Source organism: Mus musculus, chromosome 6 (assembly GCF_000001635.26).
Source record: "Mus musculus strain C57BL/6J chromosome 6, GRCm38.p6 C57BL/6J".
In the NCBI taxonomy this organism is placed as follows: domain Eukaryota; kingdom Metazoa; phylum Chordata; class Mammalia; order Rodentia; family Muridae; genus Mus; species Mus musculus.
Window position 1 is genome coordinate 48,016,387 of NC_000072.6, and position 18,348 is coordinate 48,034,734.

The following is an 18,348-nucleotide window of genomic DNA, read 5'->3' on the forward strand; positions in this document are numbered from 1 at the left end:
CCCTCTCGGTGCTGGCCGCCAGGGGGCAGCACAACGGCCAGCACAGCCCGACGTGGTGGGGGCCTGCAGGAGCTTAGGTAGTGTGCCAGGCCTATGGAGGCCAGGGAGAAGATGCTGGGAGGAAGGACATTTGGAATTTACACCATTAAAATTGGTTTAAAGGTATAAACAATGATCTATTTACATTTATTGAAAATATAAATATAGAACCCAAAAAATACTGTTCGGGGATTAGAAAATAGGATGGCTTTTTGGAGCCTTGGCTCGTTGTCTCACTGCCACACACGTGTTTGGGATTTGAGAGGTTTCTTTAAAAGTCCTTGGGGCAGAAGAGATGGGCCATTCTGGGGGTTCTCTGGGCGTCTGAAGGGCTTGCCCCCTCTGGAAGGGGTTAGATGATGGGGTAGGGAGATCTTTCCCAAGGTCAGAGCTTCTAATCGTGCCAGAGAGAGTGGCCAGACAGCTAAGCCAGGCATCTGAAACCAGAGTCCCAAAGCCTGGCTTATTCCGGATTCCAGCAGTTTATGCTCAGTTCGAAAGGTGGAGTGGGGTCCTTGGTACCGGGAGGCACACCACACCATCTTCCTTAGGTCTCGCTTTCAGCCTGCCTGTCTTTGGATTCCTCATGAGACCTCTACGTACCTTTCTCTCACATAGCAGGCACCCATTTGGAGGGTTTGGCAGGGGCCTGGAGACGCTACCGAGTACGTGGGCTAAATATGAGAGGCATTACTGGAGTGAATGCATACTAAAAGATAGTATCGTTTAAAAGTTTTAGATTTTTTGTTTGTTTATTGAGGCAGACTTTTGCTATAGCCCTGGCTGGCCTCTGTAGAGCACATGCTGGCCTCAGCCTCCTGAACACTGACATTGCTGTGCCCCCACACAGGGCACTGGTTTGGGATTGTCTATAATTAAGAAAGTATTTCTGATTGGGAAGGTGGTGTTGCATGGTGGTCTTGAGAGCTTGGGAGGAAGAGGCAGGGTTCTGTAAGTTTGAAGCTAGCCTAGTCTTCTTCATAGCAAGTTCCAGACCAGTCAGGGCTACCTAGTTCCATCCTGTTTAAAAAAACCAAAAATCTGTTCCCACGAGGCCAAGTTTTTATCATTGTTGACATGTAACATATTTATCCATGAGATTGATAAGCCTGGGTGTCAGACTCCAGAGCAAGTACAAAGTAAGTAAAAGCTGTCCCCATCTGTAGGGAAATCAAACGCATGATGGCCACTAAGTGCTACCCCTAGGAGGTACCTGTAATCCCAGGGCAGTATAGCCTCTCCAGGATGCTTACAAGGTATGAGGCAAGGTCCCCGATTCTTCCCTGGAAAAGGCAGTGGGAGCATGTGCTGAAATTATAATGGATCCTTTAAGGACATCTGTGCTGTCATTTCCAAAGCCTTCCAGGAATTCCTGGTGAGTTTTGGCTTCTGAGATTTTCCTGGTGAGTTTATGGGGACTTATCATCTTCTGATAGGAATATCTGCCAAGCATGTGAAACCTGAAAGGAAATTAAAGTTAAGAAACTTCGCTCCATCCAGGAATGAGGTAACTATGGCAAGTGTCACTGAATAAATTAGACATCCAGAGCTTGGTTTGAGACTGGGAAATGTTAAGAGTCACAGGTGCTTGGTCAGAACCTTAGATTTAAAGCAAGCTTCTCTCTTGGTAGTCCAGAAGGCCAGGCAGACAGTGGCCAGCAGGAAGGATGCGCTACTATTTAAATGGTTCCATTTAAACAAGGGACTTAGAGGCTGCAAACAAAAGTTTGGAACACTGACAAAGTGCAGAAAAACTGAGCTGCAGATTTGGCCCATCTTCATATAGTTGATAAAGCTTTGTGTCTTGAATTTGGTTGTTCCAGCCCTTGGGAGATGAGGCAGACGGTCATCCTTCCATCCACAGTGAGCTCTCCACAAACCTGCGCTCCATGAGGCCGTCTTTAAAAGGGAGAGGGGCAGCAGGCTCTTCCTAGTGACACACTTCATGTCGACATCACAGGTCTGAAAATGGCTACAAGTCCTCATGCCAGATGGTAGCTAATGCATATTTCTTCTGTCATGATTAGGAATGAAATTGATCAGCAGGAAAATAAGTTGTTTGTTCACTTAAAAGTTTCCTCAGGCCAGGCGTGGTGGTGCATGCCTTTAATCCCAGCACTTGGGAGGCAGAGGCAGGCAGATTTCTGAGTTCGAGGCCAGCCTGGTCTACAGAGTGAGTGCCAGGACAGCCAGGGCTACACAGAGAAATCCTGTCTCGAAAAACAAAAAACAAAAAGTTTCCTCAGTAAGGAAAACCTACTTGATCCTGTCACAGACACACTTGGCACACAGGAACCATCAGAGATATTGAATGGTGGCAAAATGAGAAGAACACTTTCTTAGCATAAGACTCTGGGTCTGACCCCTGTCCTTAGGATTTAGAATTTATAAACATATATGTGCAGAAAATTAGATCATGGAATCCTGTAATTTTAAATTAACCTTTCATGGAAAAATCAATGCCATAGTTCCAGAGTTATTTGTGTGTGTGTATGTACCATGGTGGAGGACAGAGGACAGCCCTTTAGAACAGGATTTTCTGTACTTCCACTATGGAATCTGGGAGTTGGAGTTTGTTTGTCAAACTTCCTACTGAGACATGCCGACTAGTTCCACCCCGTTTGCTTTTTTTTGAAATTAGTTTTGGAAGTTGTCTGGATTTAGTCAATTTTAATTCTTTGTGAGCATAGTTTTCGTAGTTGTAAATAAAGGACAGGTTGCGTGTTGGTCTTAAAGTGATTCTGACCCAGGCCTGGTGGCATCTGTAATCCTAGTTACGCTGGAGGCTGTCAGGAAGAGCATAAGTTCCAAGTTGTTCCTATTCATGTTTGGAGGGATGTAGCACTGTCCTGCAGCAGGCAGAGTGTGTGGCACTTTACTAGGTGGTGTCTTCTTATAGGAATCTCCTTCCTGCAACTGCTGCTGTGATCCCTGCACAAAGGGCCTCTAAGGTGACAACCTCAGACAGAACCTCTCACTCACCTCAGTGTACAGTGTAGCTCACATCACCACGGCCATTATTGTGCCAAACATGCAAACTGGCCGTCTTCTCAGAGTCCTCTTCCAATGAGTGGGCAGCACCTACTCGATCTTGGTTAGGGAAAAGGTACTGACTGTCCCAATGCTGTGACAGGGTTGGAAGATGTCCAGGTTTACCTGAGGTGCCCACGAGGGTCAGAGCTGCAGTTCTGCCTTCTTTTATTAAATACCATCTGTACTGAAATGGGGAGGCATGACAGCAAATTCTTTGGGGCCACACTTCAGTTAAATTTTGGCCATGTGAATTTGATGGCTTAACTTCATCTTGTAAAAGGGACAGGGGTAACAATTTCATAGCTTTTTATGGGATAAAACAGAAGCCTTTGCCTTGTATAATACCTGGTAATGATAAGAGTCAGCTAGCTATACGTCATTATCGTTATCCTTGATAAAATCCTGAGTGATGATTTCAGACCAGAAGTTTTTATGTAAGACCACTGTCAGTAGTATTAAGTTAAATTCTTTTTCTTCCTTCTTTCCTTCCTTCCTTTTTTCATTTTTCATTTTTGATTCTCTGAGCCTGCGTCTGTCTATTCTTTGTCAGACATAGAAGAGTTAGATTGTATGTGTTTACTACATTTCAAGGAACCCAACGAGAAGTGATCAATTCAAGATTGATTTTGAAGAAATTTTAATTTAAAGGTTCCCACTATGAGAAGAAGTAAGATGATTCTGAAGCCAAATCATTTCCCAGAAGGCTGATGCAGAGGCCTGGGCCTGACTCAGCGTTGCCCTGGCAACAGGAGAGCCTACAGTGCCTCAGTCCCTGATCCCTTAATCTGCAGAGCTGCCACAGGGCACAGCAAGAAAGGTCTCCCCTAGGCACCTGGCTGTTGAAAACTGCTCTCAGTAAGAAGAGAGGAGGAAAATAGAAGATATGGCCTTTTTTGTCAATGACACCTGGGTAAAGAGTTCTCCCTGAAGGCCTGGGCTTCTCTAGATCTCAAAGGTTCACTTTAGAGAATGGCTCCCAGCTTCCTGGCACTGCCAAGGCAGTTCGCTTCTCATATTTTTGTTCAACTATAGAGCCTAGAACATAGTAAGTTCTATGAGGCTGTACAACCAAGCACCCTTAAAGGTTCTAAACCCAAGCCCTGCTCCCCCTCCCCCTCCCCAGGAGCCTCTCAGATGACCGAGAGAATAACCCCTTGGCTGCTTACTTCATGTCTCCTTCTAGGAAGTGCTGTCCTGACGTTTTGACTCAGAGTTTTCTGGACCTCCCATGCTCACTTCCATCCTCAGGACACTCATCGTCCAGACACACACACAGCCCTTCCCTAACTTCATTTTCTGTTAAAAAAAAAATCTGGGGTAATGGAGATAGTTAACAGACATACTGCCTTTCTCTTTCCAACAACCTCCAAATCCCAGGAAAAGAACATTGTGGGTTCAGGGGCTTAATACTTGAGTTCAAATCTGGACTGTAACTAGGCACACATGGTTCAGGTCTTTAATTCCAAACCTGGAAGGCAGAGGCTGGTGGATATCTATCAGTTCCAGGCCACTATGGTCTACATACCAAGTTCCAGACCAGCTAGAGCCATATAGTGATACTATGGCAAGCAAAAACCAAACTAAACCAAACCAAACCAAAACCAAAACAAACAAAAAATTGTCATGAGTTTGAGGCTAGCCTGAGTGAGATTAAGATCCTGTTTCAAAACACTAAAATCCGAAAAGTAAACAAAAATCTTGTTTAAAATTTCCTTCTGTGTGACTTTGGGCTACATAAGCTCTCTATGCCTCAAATTCTTCACTTAAAGTAGATGTGGGCTGGAGAGATAGCTCAGTGGTTATAACCATTGCCTATTTTTCTATAGGGCCTAGGTTTGATTCCCAAAACCTTCAGTACTCTAGTCCTAGGTGATCCACACGAGAGTGCTCATGTGGTACACACACATATATCCTGGTGAAACAGCCTTACAATAGAGATAAAGGAAAAAAAGTTAAGTGGCTATAATGGCACATAGTTTAGGAGTCACATGCAGGTCTTCAAGATAAGAAGTACCCAGTTTGCCAGGCAGTGGTGGCGCACGCCTTTAATCCCAGCACTTGGGAGGCAGAGGCAGGCAGATTTCTGAGTTCGAGGCCAGTCTGGTCTACAGAGTGAGTTCCAGGACAGCCAGGGGTACACAGAGAAACCCTGTCTCAAAAACAAACAAAAAACCCAAACAAAAAAGCACCCACTTTCTCTCTCTGGCCTCTATGCACATGGGGCCCAGTAACTCCAGGGGACTTAGAAATCTGAAAGTCTGTCTTGCTTTTGAGATGTCACTGTCACAACAGGAGCACAAAGCAGCTGCTTGGTTGGACTTAAATGTCCTCTCCTCACAATTGAAAGTGTTCTTTTTGCCTCTGCAAGCAATTCCCCCACCAGCCTTCCTGCCTCAGGAGCTGGCTTCTCTAAAACTGCCATGACTCACCTTTCAAAAAAAGAATTCCCTACTCAGTTCGCTTGTGATGCAGCACAGCCTGGTGAACTTTGCTTTACTAAGCCAACCTCCATCTCCCAGCTTTACCAAGTTAAAACCTCACAGTGTAAGTTAAAATAAAATCAGGAAGCTTTTGAGTTCTTAGTTAAGACCATAAAGTCTGTGCTAGGTATTTTTTCCTTTGTTATTTAAGCCTCAGGACAATGTAACGTGACCTTGACTTAATTTAACAGATAAGGATGCTAACTAAGGCGAAGGGCCTAGGCTTTGACAGGATTTGGTTGGATTCCTTTAAACTAGGTTTCCTCAGAAGGCAGCTTCTTAAACCTTCCTACTTCCTGTACATTTTGGCTACTTTGTGGTTAAGAAAACAACTCTCTTAAATTGGATTCTACATTAAACCACATGCATTGTCTACACTTGAGCACCTTTAAAACTCCTGGGTCCAGATAAATAAAGATCTTAGGTGACTATCAAACACCTCCAAAAGTCTCTCTTTGGAGTTTCAAATACCCAGGTGTTCAAAGGGACTATTTTCTCTGCTTCCCCATGGCCCCTCATCCACTTCCATCATTTGTAACCTCTTCTCATGTTACTTGGCAGGCTCTCCCAGCTATCTGACATGCTCCCCCGACCCTTTCCAATCTGCTCTGCATTGTCCACTGACATCATGTCCCTCTCCTGTTCAAGTGTCCAATGATTTCTTATTCAGTGTTTACATTCCACAGCCTTGGATCCAAGATCCTTATCCCTGGTCCACTTGAAGCCAGCACCTAGATTGTGTTTCCTACAAAGCCTTCTCAGGCTCAGTGGGCTTCTTCATAAGAGCCTTCCTGTCACCCTTTAGTTCTTCAGACCATCCTACTTATAAGTCCTTATACAGAAATCCTCCCCATTCAACACATCCAGTTCTGACTGTGTCACCTGATGGGAGCCTTCGGGCTGACCCCTGCAGGGCAGGCTACCTTCTGTTCCACACACCGTGTTTGCTGCACACTGATGTAATACCCAGGCTGGTGCCTGCCCTAGATTTCTGCCTGGCTCTAGGGACTGGCCTACCTCCTTTCTTGGGTAGCTCTCTGCTATCCAACCATCATTTTGGAAATGGGCAAGGAAATGGTAAAGTTATATCTTTTGTGTCTCAGTTTATCTTTTAAAAATTTTTTTTACATATAAAGAATGATATACTAGCTGGTGATGACTTATAGCCACCTTAAAGTCCACATTGGGTCACCTTTTCCTTCCAAAAGCCCCTTGACGCTCCTATTAAATAGTTTGTCACTTGATATGACTAGCTTCAACAGGCTCTCCTCTTAAGCCAGTACTTTGCTTGCATAAGCCTGGCTTCCAGGAGGCTGCGCTGGACTCAGCCCACTGTCCCTTCTGATGACTAAAATCTCCTCTGGCTACCTCCAGGCCCAAAACATGTGAAAATAAACAGCTCATAATCAGTATAATAATATGCTTGCAGTTCCTTTTGGAGATGGAGCAGAAGGGTGACAGGAAATGCACAAATCATTATAACTGTGTCCAACACATCCTCTCAGCAACTTGAAATAGAGAAAAATGTCCTAGAGCTGGAGAGCTGGCTCTGTGCTGAAGATCTCTGTGGTTACCTGCCTGCAAGAGGACAGGAGTTTAATTCTCAGCACCTATTTTGGGTGGTTCACAACTGTCAGTAAGTCCAGCTCCAGGAGCTTTTGATACCTCTGCCCTCTGTATACACACACACACACACACACACACACACACACACACACACACACAATCCACATATACACACAAAATCCCCTACATAAAGGAGGAGGAAGAGGCTGTCCTGATGGTACTGTTTGTGGCTGTTCCACAGACCACACTAGAGGCTCTGTCACTCCTACTCCACTCCTCTGCCAGTGGCATTCCAGGGTGGACAGAGAAGGACAGGCCCCCTGGAAGCCCCCAGCTTTTGCCATAGGACCATCTTTTCAGACCATTCTCAGCCCGACCATCACTTTCTCCCTGATCACTCTGGGCAGCTGGGACGACAGTATTACCTACGGAGAGACCACCCCGCAGGTAGACAAGAGGGCACAGGAAGGCTGGCAGGCAGGTGCTTTTACCCTTCCCCAGATTTCTCTCCTTTAAGTTTGTCAGCATCACTCCTTTTAAATTTATAAGCAGTATCTTATTTCTCCATCATCCAGCAGACAATGAGTTTGAGAAAGGAACTTGGTTGTCTGTCAGCTAATACTGGGGCACATGTCCCTTGGGCCACCTTAGCCCCTCCCCTTACAAACCAAACAAGAACAGCAAACAGGAAACACTCGTCTTTTAAAAATTACTCTATTATTATCAAATAGAACCACAGTATCCAAAAGGTAATTAGAAAGTTCTATCCCCGACTAAATGGCCCTGCATCGCGCCTGCGAGTGGCTGGCAGCCAAATCACTGCCCCCGTGCAGATTGTTTTCATCCATTTTATTGTCAAGGAAATTAACAGCCTGAAGGGGTTCCCCAGGCCCAAGCACTCCCCCCTGGGGCCCTGGGGAAGCAGGCAAGAAGCGACCTGGTCTCACTACCCCGTCCTGGGGAAGAAGGGACGGGAGGGAAGGAGGGTTCACAGCAGAAGGGCTTGGGGCGCCCCGCTCCCGCCCACTGAGCTCAGTCTGGGGGCAGCCGAGGTACCTGTCCCAGGGGCCTTAGACCCTTGCACCTGGCTGCACATCTGGCCGGGGCAGGGGCGGGGCGCATGCTCACTCGCCCGTGTGGGTCCGCAGGTGGTACTTGAGCGACTGTTTGTAGCGGAAGCACTTGGCGCAGTGCGTGCAGGGGTATGGCCGCTCGCCTGTGTGCGCACGCTGATGCTCCAGCAGGTGGTGCTTCTGCGTGAAGCGCTTGCCACACTCGGCGCAGTGGTAGGGCCGCTCACCCGTGTGGATGCGCCGGTGTTCCAGCAAGTGGTGCTTGCGGATGAAGCTCTTGCCGCACTCAGGGCAGGCGTGCGGCCGCTCGCGGGAGTGCACGCGGCAGTGGTTGGTGAGCTTAGATTTCTCACTGAAGCTCTTCTCGCACTCCGGGCACTTAAAAGGCCGTTCACCAGTATGAGTCCGCTGGTGGCGCAGCAGATGCGACGGGCGGCTGAAACTCTTGCCGCACAGACTGCAAATGAAGGAGACTTCGTGCTTGCCTGCATGCACACGCTGGTGGATCACCAGACTGATATGCAAGCGGAAGCTCTTCTTGCATTCTGGGCACGTGTAGGGCCGCTCACCCGTGTGTGTGATCTGGTGCTTGGTCAAGCTTGACTTGTGGCTGAAGCTGCTGTCACACTCAGGGCATTTGTAGGGTTTGGGGCCGCCGCCACTGCCTGAGCTGGGCGATTTGGGACGTGGTTTGAGCGAGTGCTTGGGATTGAAGGCTGACCCGCGCTCAGGGGAGGCATAGCCGCTGCGTACCCGGTGGATGCGCTGGTGCAGCGTGAGTTGCTGCTTGTGGCGGAAGCTGATCTCACACTCGGCACACTCGTAGGGCCCCTCCTTGATGTGGTTACGCTGGTGGATGATGAGGTTAATCTTCAGCCTAAAGCTTTTGCCACACTCCATGCAAGTGAAGGGCCTCTCACCACGCCGATTCCGCTGCTGCTGGCTAGAGTTCCCACGGTTCTCACCCAGGTGCCGTTCACTGTGCCCGTGCCCGTGCCCATGCCCATGCGTATGCCCATGAATGCTGGGTGCCAGCCTCTTCACTGCTGGGTTGCCCAACTGCAGGGGTGGGGGGCTTTCCTCGCCCTCGGGGGACATCTCCCCAGGTAGGGGGGTCTGGTACATACTGGCCTCGTACCTCCCAGACAGCTGCCCAAGGGATTGCAAGTGCTGTGGCAGCTCGTCCTCCTCTTCCTCTTCCTCCTCCTCCTCCTGCTCCTCTGTCTTGATCACGATCCCCTCTGTTCCAAAGTTAGAAAGAAAGCATTTATCTACTTTCTAGAACACCTTTATCCTGGATAAGTACAACATGGCTTCAACCTCACCAACAGACTTTGTGCTACACAAACTCACACACACACGGATACATACATTTGTCCACATTCCTCCTTCTGGCAAATCTAGCTTCCTGTCCCATGAATCCTACCATCAGACAACTAGCCATGAAACCCAGAGCTTAACAGGGATCTCGTTGAAGAAGCAGGCTTCTCAGCCTCCTGCTGGTCATACTGTGAAGCTGCTGGAGGACAAGACCCAGTGGGGAAAACCAGCCTCAAGAACCATCACATCCTGCCTGAGCTCATTATTTTCATGGACTCAAGTTTGTGTGTACCCGGGTTGAGTATCGTCTGCAGTGGTAGCAGTGAGCACTGCTGACTCATCTTCTCCCTCTGCATTGCTCTTCCTTCTTGAGCCCACCCGGTGAGCCCACCTCTCACATTCCTTCCCCATTACTTCCCAGTCTGTCTTCCTTTGTGTCCCTGACCTGTGAGTGACATTCAACACCAACTGAGGTTCTCTGGCGAGACTCAGGCTGTGGTCTTCTGTGGCAACTCGGAACTGCAGATGAAGATCTCATTGTGCAGCCAGGAACAAGGTGCTTTTAAAACACCCGCCTTAAGGCTTCTTTTAGTGTGCAGTACCATGCATGCCCGACTGGTGGACTCCCTTTACCTCCAAGCCTCACTTGTCCCCATGGACCTAAAGAACGCCAAGTTCTCCAGGGGCCCCTAAGAACCTAAGCAATTTCTGACTCATTTGAGTCAGTAATCTGGCATTTCCTAACCAGTGTTAGTTGGAGGTTTGTTGTTGTTTTTTTTTAAGACAGGTTCTCTCTATGTAGCCCTGGCTGGCATTGCTGGTCTCTGCCTTCTGACTGCTGGAATTAAAGGTGTGTGCCACTAAGCTCAGATTTTTTTTTTTTTTTTTTGAGAATTAAAACATTGCTCTCTTTCCTTTCCTCCAAGTCCTCCTTGCTCTCTTTCAAATTCATGGCTTCCTTTTAAGTTGTGATGATTACATACATATACATGTGTGTCTGAGTGTATTCCTAAATATAACCTATTCAGTCTGTATAATATTACTTGTATGTATGTTTTTAGGACTGACCATGTGGTATACCAGATTCTAAAAAATCACACACACACACACACACACACACACAGAGGAGACCATGGTGGCCAAAGCTGTCAGATTCCCTTGAAGCTGGAGTTGCAAGCAATTTTGAGCTGCCTAATGTAGGTGCTGGGAACTAAACTCTGTCCTTTAGAAGAACAGTGCATACTCTTAGCCATCAAGCCACATCTCCAGCCCATTTTCTGAATTCTAACGAATTTTTTTCTAGAGCATTTTAACCTGTCCTCTTAACCTGAGCATAGCACTGGAAGAGGACTAAGTCAAGCAAGTATGGTCACATTTCACAGCCGGGTTATCCAAGCCCAGAAATCGAAGAATGTTTCTAAATAAAGTAACAGGTCACAGGCCATCTGGTTTACCCTGACAGGCTAACTAAAGCTAGCAATGCCTGTGGCATGATGGAGCTTATGTTTTTTGTTCAGTGTGTGTGAGTTTGTTTTTTAGTGACACAGCTTTTCTGCAGCTCTGGCTGTCCTATGTAGATCAGGTTGGCTTTGAACTCAGAGATCCACCTGCCTCTGCCTCCTAAATGCTGGGATTAAAGGGCTGGGCCACCATGCCCTCCCTGTCTTGTTCAGTTTTTTTTGTTTTGTTTTGTTTTGTTTTGTTTTGTTTTTTTGGAGACTCCTCAGGCACACATACTATAGAACTTCTAAAGTAGTGGATCTCAATATGTGGGTTGAGACCGCTTTGGAGGTCAAGCCACCCTTTCACAGGGGTTGCCTAAGATCATCAGAAAACATAGATATTTATGTTAGGATTCATAACAGTGGTAAAATTACAGTTATGAAGTAGCAACAAAAATAATTTTGTGGTTGCGGTCAGCACAACCTGAAGAACTGTTAGAAGATGCCTGTGTTGGGCAGGTAGAGAACCCCTGCTCTAGCCTATAAACTGCAGCATTCAATAGGTAACACAGGCGCGCTAAGGGAGCCATTGTCACCCCAGTCTCTGTGCACTCATCTAAATGTAAGGAATTAGATTCTGACCGCTTGACCAAATTGGCATGAGATTTTATTAATTGAAAACATACCAATTATAGCCACACGGGGAGGGTACATGCTTGTACTCCCAGCACTTGGGAGGCTGAAGCAGGAGGATCAAGCTATAACTGGAAACCCTTGGTCTCAAAATAAACACCTGCCAGTGAGAACTGAAGCAGCAGAAAAGCTGTCATGAAGGCTGTCCCAGGATCACCACCAAGTGCCCTACGGCAATGCTGTCCTCATGGGGAATGAGGGAGGACACAGGATTAAGAAGTTAACAAGCGCCGGGCGTGGTAGTGCACGCCTTTAATCCCCGCACTTGGGAGGCAGAGGCAGGAGGATTTCTGAGTTCAAGGCCAACCTGGTCTACAAAGTGAGTTCCAGGACAGCCAGGGCTATACAGAGAAACCCTGTCTCGAAAAACCAAAAAAAAAAAAAAGAAGAAGTTAACAAGCTCTATGACTAGAGTCTACCAAAATATAGGAGTCTTTGCTTTAGTTTAAAAGGAAAACCCCAGGGCAGGCTGGCTGTCAGTCTTAGCAGCTGCTCAGAGGTGGGTGGGGTGGTGGACAAGGGAGGGAAGCTGTGCTGTCTCGAGTTAGGCTGGCAAGGGCAAAGAGAGGTGAACTCTAGGGAAAACATGCCTAGGCTCTGGCCAGCTGCAGGAAGATGGACAGGGATGTGCAAGGGAAGAATTAACCCTTTCTAGGTCGAAACTCAGACTGGCAAGCAGAGCCAGCAGATGCTCGTAGCAGCTCACAAGGACTGCTCAGAGTTGTTTTACTAGAAACATGCTTTTCTTGCAGGGTGTTAGTTAACACACACCTTTATTCCCAACACCCAGGAGGCTAGCTTGGGCTACTTAGACTCTTGTCTCAAAACAGACTCCACCACCCAAACAAAGGAGAACAAAAGTAGCAAACTCCAGAATCACTATGGTGCTTCGATGAATGAGAAGGAGGCTGGAGCTCTGCCACTCACTACCTGTAGGCCCTGGAAGTGCCTTTGAATTCTTGTTTGAGCCAAGCTTGGGCAGAACAATTTCTTTGCTAGGCTGGGAGATTCCAATAGATTCTGAGCTTATTAGGACCACGTGCTAGGAGACAGGGCCCTCAGCAGCCCACCCCCACCCCCTAGAACTTACCCGTGCAGTTTCTCTGCTGCACCAGCATCTGCTTGAGCTCACTGAACTCGCTGGAGCCTTCCGTGGACTCCTCGAGCGCGTTCTCTTGTTCCTGCATGTCCAGGTCTGGCTGCTCTCCACAGGGGTCACCCAGCTCTGAGTCCTGAAAGCCATGTTCCTCCACTTGTCCCATCAGTGGCTCTGGTGTCTCCAGACCTTCTGAGCCCTCATCGTTGGTCTGCACCTCGATCTTAATCACGATGCCATCATGTGCTGAGGGAAGGTGAGGACACACAGAGCGGTCATGGCACATCCCCAGGTTTCTACAGTCCTAGCATTTACATTCCAACTGGTCTTTTTTTAAAAGAGACCCTAAAAAATACAATAGAGTTAATGGTGAGCAGAAAGAATTTTCTGGACACTTCGTAGTAGTCTTGAATGCTAATACAAACAGGAGTCAAGTTACAATAGATTAAAACTTTATTCTCTACAAATTGTTTAGAAAACCATTTTACTTTCCACGCCAGGGAGTCAAAACCCAGTTTTCCTCTTGTTGGTCTATTCATGTACCAAAGCACATAAAAAGGTGAGCTGCCCCCTCACTCTGGCCTGTTTCTGCGAGGCACACTTGCAGAAGGCCCTTCTCCTGGACCACGTCATTTTCCAGCATATTGCATGGCTGTGTGGGTTTTGTCTGTTAGACAGAACGTCATTAGATACACAGCTGTAACATTTGTGCTCTCTTGTTCAAGTCTATAGATCAACTTCAGATGGGCTTTATAGATACTGCATCATTCTACACAAATGGCGACACACACATATTTGCTTTTCAGTACAGTGTTTTTTTCCTCTCATAATTAGCTTTCTCTCCTCATTTCTCTATTAGGACCATGAAGATAACTCCAGGAATGAACCAAAATTGCTTCCATGTTTATATAGATATAGTCATAGCAGCATATATTTATTTTTTCTTGGGACACTGTTGGGGTAAAATAAAACAGCCTTCTTTTCTCCTCTGTGATTAGAAATTTCTTTAAGCTGATTTCCTATGGTGCTAACCACTCTTTAAAATGATGCAATGTCACATCCCGTGAAATGCTACAATTTACTAAGTTTCCCAAACAGAAAACCTTTGAGTTCGCACCCTTTACTACAGTAAACAGCACTACAACATTTGTTTACATCCCCAGGTATAAAAGTGTTTCATTTCTATGAGTCACTTAGCAATGTGACCACAGAATCCAAAGCTTAAATATTTTTAATTTTGGTGGATGTTACAAGATTGCTTTTCAATAAGGCTATGACAGTTTATCCTTCCACTAAGCTATAGAAGAGAACCCTTTGCCCACATTCCTGACAACAATGTTCCAATATGCTCATGTAAAAAGTAGCAACTTAGCCTGGGCGTGGTGGTGCACGCCTTTGATCCCAGCACTCGAGTCAGAGACAGGTGGATTTTCTGAGTTCAAGGCCAGCCTGGTCTACAGAGTGAGTTCCAGGACAGCCAGGGCTACACAGAGAAACTCTGTCTCAAAAAAACAAAAAACCCAAACAAACAAACAAACAAACAAAAAAGCAAAATACTGCAAAAAAACTAACTTGCAATAGGACTGCCATACAGGTCCAAGAGCAATGTCCTTCTGGACATGTGCCCTGCCAGCCTGGATGATCTCTGTGGTGATCCAAAGGTTTACACCTCAGAGATCTCCATGTAAGACTGGTACGACACAGGGTTCCCTTTCACTTCTTGTGGTCCTTGGGATGCAGCCTGGGATTTCGTGAAAGCCGGACGTGTCTATCACTAAGCTGTGCTCGCAGCCTGCGCTTTACTTTTACCAAAATTGCTTCCATGTTTAAACATACACCTTATATGTGAATAATGAAATCATATTAGTTCTGTTCTAGAAAAAAGTCAGGGTATGTAAACTTTACAACTAGCTCTGAGCTGAGGAACAGGCTGTCTGCAGGCCTTCGATGGCTCAGATGCTGCTGTGAGAAGCTGGGTGGTCAATCACACAAACTATTAAATGCTCTAGGTCCACATCAACTACAAGCTTTTGCTGTTAAACTTTTTGCTACGTAGCTCGGGCTGGTCACCTTGAACTTCAGGTTCTCTTGCCACAGCATCCTAAGTGCTGGGATTACAGGTCTGTGCTGCTATGCCAATATTTTGTTCTTTTATCACAGCTGTCTGTGTGCATACTCTTGTGCAGACACAAGCTGATAGACGATAAGCTGAGGCAGGATTAGAAGGTGGGACATCTGGAAACGAGTCAGGCTTGGGAAGATTTGCCACTGAGACTTGGAAGATGAAACTGAGGAGAGGTAGCTAACCAGCCACAAGGCATACAAAGAACAGTATAAATGAATCAATATAAATGAAGAGCTGGTTGGGGAGCAAGCCTAGCTGAAGGCCATAAACATTTATAAACAAGTAAGCATCCATGTCATCATTCAGGAACTGGGACAAACATAGAGAAAGACCAGACAGCTACATCATCCATCTGTGAGGACCTAGGTGGGGATCTTTTGTGGGAACCTTCCTGCCTCTGTGTCCCAAATGTTGGGACACATGTGTCACTGTACCTGTCTGTGACTGGTTTTCTATCTCTGTAATCAGTTTTCATAAAAACTGTTATGAGACGGAAAAACTCAATCCTATGAACTGATTTAGATATATAAAGGATTACTTGGGTTTTTTTGTTTTTTTAAAGATTTATTTATTATATCTAGCACACTGTAGCTGTCTTCAGATGCACCAGAAGAGGGCATCAGATCTCATTATGGATGGCTGTGAGCCACCATGTGGTTGCTGGGATTTGAACTCAGAACAGCCGGTGCTCTTAACCACTGAGCCATCTCTCCAGCCCAAGGATCACTTGTTAATGGAGCTTATGCAGTGTTATAGTTGAAGAAAGTTAGTTAAAATAAAAAATTCTTTGTTTAGTATTTTTTTGTTTTGTTCTCTAGGGCAAAAACTTGTTTATATTTCAAATATTTTTGGTTTTTTTTTTTGGGGGGGGGCTTGGGAATGAAGATTAAATCTAGAGACTTTTATGTTTGAGTACTGGTCTGTAACCTCAGCCCTCTTTTATTTTGAGACAGGATCTCTCTGGAGCCCTGGCTATCCTGGAATGTAGACCAGGTTGGACTTGAACTGAGAGATCTGTCTGCCAGCTTTCTAGGTGCTGAGATTAAGGGTGTGTTCCACTGAACCCCGCTCCTCTTTTGTTTTTGAGATAGCCACTAAGTTGCTTAGCCTGGTCTTGAATTTCAATTCCCTCATCTTTCTAACTAACTTCTAACAGTTTTTAGGAAGCCCATAGTCCCAAGTACTGTGTTCATAGTATTTACTGAGTAAAATGTCCCAGTATTTCTGTAGTTGATGTGAAATCTACATACCATAAAGAAAATAACTGATTAATCTCAATACATTAAAAACTTGAAATGGATAACACAAATATAATACTATACAAAAGTACTCCCAAAATTAGGGAAATCTTTTTTTATAGACATGACAGTTAAGAGATAATACTTTTGGTTTTGTTTGTTTCTTGAGAGAGAGGTCTAATTATGTAGTCTGGCCTGGACCTCACAGAGATCTGTTTACCTCAGTCTTTCACTGCTGGGATAGATGTGCACCACCATGCCTACCATGTCATTAATTTTTTAAGGACTACCACACCCAGCATAGCTTTTAGAACCTAGCATAGTAGCAGTTGGGAGAGGTAGGTAAGGTCAGGAGTTCAAGGTCAGGAGTTCAAGGTCAGAACAGAATAGGACACAAAGGTGAGACTGCATGAATACCACTCTTCTGTTTACACCAGTGGATCTCAAGCTGTGGGTCATGACCTCTTTGGGGTTGAATAACCCTTTCTAGAGGTTGCAATATCAGATATTCACATTATAATTCATAACAGTAGCAAAATTACAGTTATGGTGCAGCAACAAAATAATGTTATGGCTGGGGGTCACCACAACATGAGAAACTGCATTACAGGGTCGCAGCATCAGGAAGGATGATAAGCACTGGTTTATACCCTGAGCTCCTACAAATCACACAAAGCTAAAAATAGATTATTGGCCAGGGTATATGGTTTGATTCTCACGCTTAGATGAAGGCAAATAGACTGGGGTAGTAGTTGAAGGGCATTTGCCAATATCTAGTAAATGTTTGTATATCTAGAAAACCCAACGTTTTAGATCATTGTAGGGATCTAATTATAAGGGTCTTTACTGATGCACTAAAACTTGTGAGCTCTGTGGAGATAATATCTTGTGTATTGTTCGGATGCATCACCTGTCAATTAAAAAGTCTATGGTCTATGGCTTAGACAGGAAATAGAAGATGGGACATGTGGGAGGAAGAAAGGATTCTGGGATAGAGCGAGTCTCAAGAGATCCACCCAGGAATAGATGAGATGGATGCATGGCACCTGAACACAGGTAACCAGTCACTTGGCAGACTGCAGATTAAAATAAATGGGATATTTTAAGTTATATCTAGTCAGAGAAGAGCCTAGCTAGATGGCCCATGTATCTGTAAATATATCTGAGTCTTATTTCTGGGAGCATGGGGCTGGGAGGAAGAACTGAACATAACCTCAACAGAGCCCCCCAAATGTCTATCAACAGGAGAGAGTACACACAACCATAAACACTACAATCTGCTAGTAAGAACAATCTACATTTAAATATCTGGATAAAGATGTCAGATATTAATCCTCCTGCCTTGCTTTCTGACTGTTAGGACTGAAGATATGAACTGTTGAAAAAAAGCTGGCAAGTGGTGTGCTTCGGTATTATTTGAACTTGTTTGCAGTAGAAAGCATTCATTATAATTTACAACGTATGTGTAGCATATATATAGAAAACTGGAAAAAAAATAAAAAGGTGACTCTTAAGATTTTACTATCATCATCCCACCCCAATCTACCTTTTCCTTAACACAGGGTTTCAGAGCTGGGCATGGTGGCGCACGCCTTTAATCCCAGCACTCGGGAGGCAGAGGCAGGCGGATTTCTGAGTTCGAGGCCAGCCTGGTCTACAAAGTGAGTGCCAGGACAGCCAGGGCTACACAGAGAAACCCTGTCTCGAAAAACCAAAAAAAAAACCAAAAACAAAAACAAAAAAAAAAAGACAGGGTTTCAGGTAGCCCAGGCTGGCCTCAAACTCACTGTGCAGCAAGGGATTCCAAAGACTCATGTTTCTTACTCCTGTCTCCTAAACACACACCTGTGTGGTCACTCCTTGATCGAGTTAGACAGGACCAGCCCCTCACCAGCCACCACATTCAAGGCTTCAGTGAGCTGATGAGGAGCCATGGGGACAGTTAACACTTGTACCTGGCTCTTCCCCTAGATATGATCTTTACCTTTGCTGGCCCACTGTTAATGGCCACACATCAGCTCCAAATTCTCCTCAGTTGCCTCAGCTGAGGGAACCTCAGCTGGTATTTATTTAGTTTGATTTACTTGTAAAAATTCTAGAACGTTCTGGAGTACCAGGATCTTGCACAGCTCCCACTCTGTTCTCAGTTCTCCTGTCCCCTACTTTGTTTTTTCTGTTATTTGTTAGATAGTGGCAGGAGGATCTGAGTTTGAGGCCAGCCTGGTAGACAGCGAGTTCTAGGA

The 18,348-nt window shown here is 45.7% G+C and overlaps 1 protein-coding gene across 8 annotated transcripts in view; it reads right to left on the reverse strand.

Annotated features, from left to right (window-relative positions):
* Positions 1–1,273: 1,273 nt before the first annotated feature.
* The window catches only part of Zfp777 (zinc finger protein 777), a 32,345-nt gene continuing 15,270 nt past the window's right edge, over positions 1,274–18,348 (reverse strand). For 4 of the 8 annotated variants that reach the window (XM_006506673.4, XM_011241478.3, XM_006506674.4 and 1 more), the window contains 2 exons: positions 12,737–12,988; positions 7,819–9,432 (listed from right to left, as the gene is read on the reverse strand). In XM_006506673.4, coding sequence (XP_006506736.1) covers positions 8,243–9,432; positions 12,737–12,988 — 1,442 coding nt within the window. In that variant the 3' untranslated portion in view covers positions 7,819–8,242. Of the gene's footprint in view, positions 1,500–7,801; positions 9,433–12,736; positions 13,088–18,348 lie in introns of those variants that run through there. The other 4 variants (NM_001081382.1, NM_001347139.1, XM_006506675.4 and 1 more) reach the window with 3 other exon arrangements.